The 5000-nt window shown below is 42.0% G+C and overlaps 1 protein-coding gene across 1 annotated transcript in view; it reads right to left on the minus strand.

The window, feature by feature from the left end:
- The window catches only part of LOC125046452 (unconventional myosin ID-like), a gene marked incomplete at its 5' end in the record, with an annotated part of 23926 nt that overhangs the window by 12364 nt on the left and 6562 nt on the right, over positions 1-5000 (minus strand). The window contains 8 exon segments of the mRNA XM_047644232.1: positions 153-356; positions 873-1088; positions 1610-1909; positions 2357-2370; positions 2612-2720; positions 3574-3743; positions 4035-4239; positions 4635-4838. Of these exon segments, the coding sequence (XP_047500188.1) occupies positions 153-356; positions 873-1088; positions 1610-1909; positions 2357-2370; positions 2612-2720; positions 3574-3743; positions 4035-4239; positions 4635-4838 (1422 nt within the window).

Here is a 5000-nt window from a genome sequence, read left to right on the forward strand (position 1 = left end):
AAAAGGAAAGTGAGTGAGTGAGTACATGAATGAATAAGTGAGTACATGAATGAATGAGAGAATGAGTGAGTGACTAATTAACTCAGCCACTACTCACTCAATCACTCACTCACTAAATGTATGAGTAAGGGCTCTGTCCATGTTCTGCTGACCTTTGCAAATGCATCACGCCCATAGCTGGCCTCGCTCTCTGTGTGCCGCTTCTCCATGACCTCGCCTCGTGCTGCAATCACTCGGTGACATAGTGCCTTGGTCACCTGGTCAGGCGACAGACGCAAGAGCTCTGCAATGTTGTTCACCTCCTTCGGGTTCTTGATCTGAGTCTCATCACCCCCAGAGGTGAATTCAATATTACCCTGTGGTGGAATCAGACGGTCAGAAGGGGAAGGACTAAGTATTATTATTTCAGTGCTTCATGTCTAATTAATAATCTCAGCAGTGGTATCATCATTGCTATTAAAAAAAAAAAGTAGAACAAAAATTAATATATCAAATAGCAAAATAATAAAAGTATCAGTAATACTGATGATATCAATAACAATAAAAAATATATAATAATAAGAAAAAAAGAAAGATAAGTGGTAATAAAAACAATAATATTAACAACAATAATAATTTCAGTAAATAATAATAGCAATGACAACAATAACCATAATTATAATAATAATAATAATAATAATAATAATAATAATAATAATAATAATAATAATAATAATAGCAATACCAGCAGCAATAACAATAACAATAAAACAAATAAAATAAGAATAGCAACAATACCTATTGCTATACCAACAATAATAGTAATGAACAAGACTAACACCACCACCAACAGGCCAATACTACCAATCCCACCACAACCACCACCCACATACCAAATGCAGGATGGCGCTGACAATCCTCCAAATGGCATCGGTCTGTTCTGGCGTGAACCCTAGGGTCTTGAAGGCGGACTGGCATGCCTTGTAGTCCACCTTGTCTGCAATGGAATCCACCCTGGGCGTACCCCCCTGGCGGATGTAGTGGTAGGCATTGACGTCGCGCTTCAGCTTGAGTTTGGAGAGCTCGGCGTCTGTCGCGCCAAAGAGGACCTGCGGGGAAAGTGGAGGGGATGTGATAAAGGGTGGGAGAAGCAGAGAAGGCGATGAACATGGTGGTTTACTGGGGGGAAGAGGAGATGAGAGACAAAAGAGGGGGGGGTGGGGGGGATTAGTAAGTGTAGAGGGGGAGTTTGGGAGAGAGAGAGAGAGAAAAAAAAAAGAGAACAAGAGAATAAAAAAAGAGTGAGAGAAAGAGAAAAAAAAAGAGAACAAGAGAATAAAAAAAAGAGTGAGAGAAAGAGAAAAAAAAAGAGAACAAGAGAATAAAAAAAGAGAGAGAAAGAGAAAAAAAAAAAAAGAGCAAGAGAGTGAAAAAAGAAAGAAAAAGAAAAAGGAGAAGACGAAGACAGGCAAACTATGATCATATAATTTTCCCAGCATTAGCATAGACCATGGAAATACTGCCTGAATTCGAAGGATATCCCAGTCTAGTTAGAAATTCCATAATGAATTGATTTGAGCAGCCCCCCCTTCCCCTCCCCCCCAAAAAAAAAGAAAAAAAATATATGTACCTGATAGAAGGAGTGGAAGTTTCTCTCTCCTGACTGCTGGAGGACAACACGCGACTTCTCCAGCAGGTAGTTCTGTACGTGGCCGCCGATGGGGTCACCTTTGAAGTCGAAGTTGATGTCCATGTACTTTCCGAAACGTGAGGAGTTGTCGTTGCGGTTGGTCTTGGCATTACCGAAGGCCTCCAGGATGGCATTAGACTGCAGCAGCACATTCTTCACTCTTTGGGGAGGAAGGACCGTGGGTGAGGCAAGGAGGAGGAGGAGAAGGCGAAGGAATGGAAGGAGAAGGCAAAGGCGTGGAAGATGAAGGAAGGCATGGGTGAGAAAGGAAAGAGGGGACAATGGGAATGAGATCGAGGAAGTGGGGGAAGAGGAGTTGGTGTGAAGGCGGGTTGGAAAGAAGGGGGAAGAGGGAAACGAGAGCTTCATTGTAATCCATTCCTCTGATTTGTCCATTTATTGGTAATGTCTGTCCGTTCGTGTGCCCGTCCAGTTTTTTATTCTTTTATTTGTCTTTTCATTCCTTTGTTCATCAGTTCATTTCCTAACAACCATTCATTCTCTTGTTTGTCCTTAGAATAAGTAAGAAAGGTCATATATTCAAATACCACCTATCTACCTACCTACAAGGGTTCAGTGCTTCTGTATATTACATGAGAGATTGTACTTGTGCATGCACTTATGCTTACTTCTATTCCCATGCATCCATCAACAATGATGATAATAATAGGAGCAATAACAACCGACAATACTCATTGTAACTTTAAATTAAAAAAAAAAAAAAATTATGACAATAATAAAATTATGATTATTGTAATCAAAGCAACAATAATATTAATAATAATAATCAAAATAATAACAATTCACCAAACAACTGCCCAAAATGTTTTCCCAATATCATAAAGGCTCAAGAGTTCTCTAGCCTCCCATTCTCCTTCTCAAAAAACGAAAGATAATGCAAATAAGCCAGTCTACTGAAGAGCTATAGAGGTGGGTTCTTACTTGACGCGAAACTCTTCAACATGTCTGAGTCCTTGTCCATTGGTGACAGCTTGCGAGTAGTGAAGTGCTTGTGTCCTTTGAGTTTGCCTTCCATTGCCTCCAACAGCATCTGTAAGAAAAAAACAATGGTAATAACTTAAAAGAAAGTAATGCCATCAGTATAAAGTAGTAACATATCTTTGATGATATGACAAGATTTTGGGGGTGTCAACACTAAGACTTATGGAAAGAGAGAGAAAGTAGGGGAGAGAGAGGCAGAAAGAAAGGGAGAGAGAGAGATAGGGAGAGAGAGAGGGAAAGAGGGAGAGAGAGGGAAAGGGGAAAAGAGAGAGGGAAAGGGAGAGAGAGAGGGAATGAGAAAGAGAAAGAGAATGAGTAAGAGAGAGAGAGAGAGAGAGAGAGAGAGAGAGAGAGAGAGAGGAGAGAGAGAGAGAGAGAGGAGAGAGAGAAGAGGAGGAGAGAGAGAGAGAGAGGAGAGGGAGAGGAGAGGGAGAGGAGAGAGAGAGAGAGAGAGAGAGAGAGGAGAGAGAGAAGAGAGGAGAGAGAGAGAGAGAGAGAGAGAGAGAAGAGAGAGAGAAGAGATGAGAGAGAGAGAGAGAGAGAGAGAGAGAGAGGAGAGGAGAGGAGAGAGAGAGAGGGAGGGAGGGAGGGAGAGAGAGAGAGAGGAGAGGGGGAGGGAGGGAGAGGAGAGAGAGAGAGAGAAGAGAGAGAGAGAGAGGAGAGAGAGAGAGAGAGAGGAGACGAGGAGTGAGAGAGAGGAAGAGAGAGAGAGAGAGAGAGAGGGGAGGGAGAGGAACGGGAGGGGGAGGGTGAGGGGGAGGGGAGACGAGACGAGAGGAGGAGAGAGGAGCGTGAGAGACGAGCTGAAGAGAGACTAGAGAGATGCAGAGATAAGAGAGAGAAGAGAGGGAGAGAGAGAGAGAGAGAGAGAGAGACAAACCGAATAAATTGCTATTCACTAACTCATCTGTCACTCTGCCCACATTTAGACATGCTTCATCTGTAATGGCAATGATGCCCTTGTGGGACTGCTCAACCAGGTCACAAATGATCTGGTTGTTGAAGTATTCGATGGTCTGCCATGCAATGCCTTCCCTCCTGTACTCTTCCTGCTCCTGCTTCAGCACCAGCTCTGGAGGGGACAGGGAAAAAACAAATATCAATACAGTTACCACAGAAACATATCAACATCCGATTTTCAGACTATGGGAAATGACTTTTCTGTCCTTTATCCATGAAGGCAGACTCAAAATCCTAATGCAGGTCATAACCCCCCCAAAAAAAAAACTATTTTCAGGTCTCAATATTGTGTGACAAGGTTGACATAGTGACTATACAGCCAGCCAAGTACTGTGCCAAGGATTACACCAAATATGCCTCAATATAATGCTCATCAACTTCTTATAGAGTAAAAGCTACTTACCAATGAACAGCTGCTGCAGTTTCTCATTGCAGTAATTGATGCAGAACTGCTCAAAGCTGTTGCGGTCAAAGATCTCAAACCCATAGATGTCCAAAACTCCAATCACAGTATTGTACTTGTACTTGGCCTCAGCCCCTTCGAAGCGCACTTGAATAGCATTGTTGACCCCTTCCACAATAGAGCAGAAGAGTCTCTCATAGATGGCCTATAAAGGATGAAGATGATTAAATTGAGAGTGATTACAAATCCTAAATGGTCAAAATATACTCCCACTTTCATATTTCCTTCTTCATTGTTAGACATGTACAAGAGATGTATTCACTGCATAACATCCGTTTTGTAAACCTTCGATGATGTTACACATAAAGAAGCAAAATATAATTAGGCCCTATCTTTTTAAGTGATTTATGATCACAGAAATGGCTTCTGCATATCAAGTGTGAGGAGGAAAAGGAAAGTGAGTGAGTGAGTACATGAATGAATAAGTGAGTACATGAATGAATGAGAGAATGAGTGAGTGACTAATTAACTCAGCCACTACTCACTCAATCACTCACTCACTAAATGTATGAGTAAGGGCTCTGTCCATGTTCTGCTGACCTTTGCAAATGCATCACGCCCATAGCTGGCCTCGCTCTCTGTGTGCCGCTTCTCCATGACCTCGCCTCGTGCTGCAATCACTCGGTGACATAGTGCCTTGGTCACCTGGTCAGGCGACAGACGCAAGAGCTCTGCAATGTTGTTCACCTCCTTCGGGTTCTTGATCTGAGTCTCATCACCCCCAGAGGTGAATTCAATATTACCCTGTGGTGGAATCAGACGGTCAGAAGGGGAAGGACTAAGTATTATTATTTCAGTGCTTCATGTCTAATTAATAATCTCAGCAGTGGTATCATCATTGCTATTAAAAAAAAAAAAAAAAAAAAAAGATAAAAAAATAATGTATCAAATAACAAAATAATAAAA

The sequence above is a fragment of the Penaeus chinensis genome, chromosome 39 (assembly GCF_019202785.1).
Source record: "Penaeus chinensis breed Huanghai No. 1 chromosome 39, ASM1920278v2, whole genome shotgun sequence".
Lineage (NCBI taxonomy): Eukaryota > Metazoa > Arthropoda > Malacostraca > Decapoda > Penaeidae > Penaeus > Penaeus chinensis.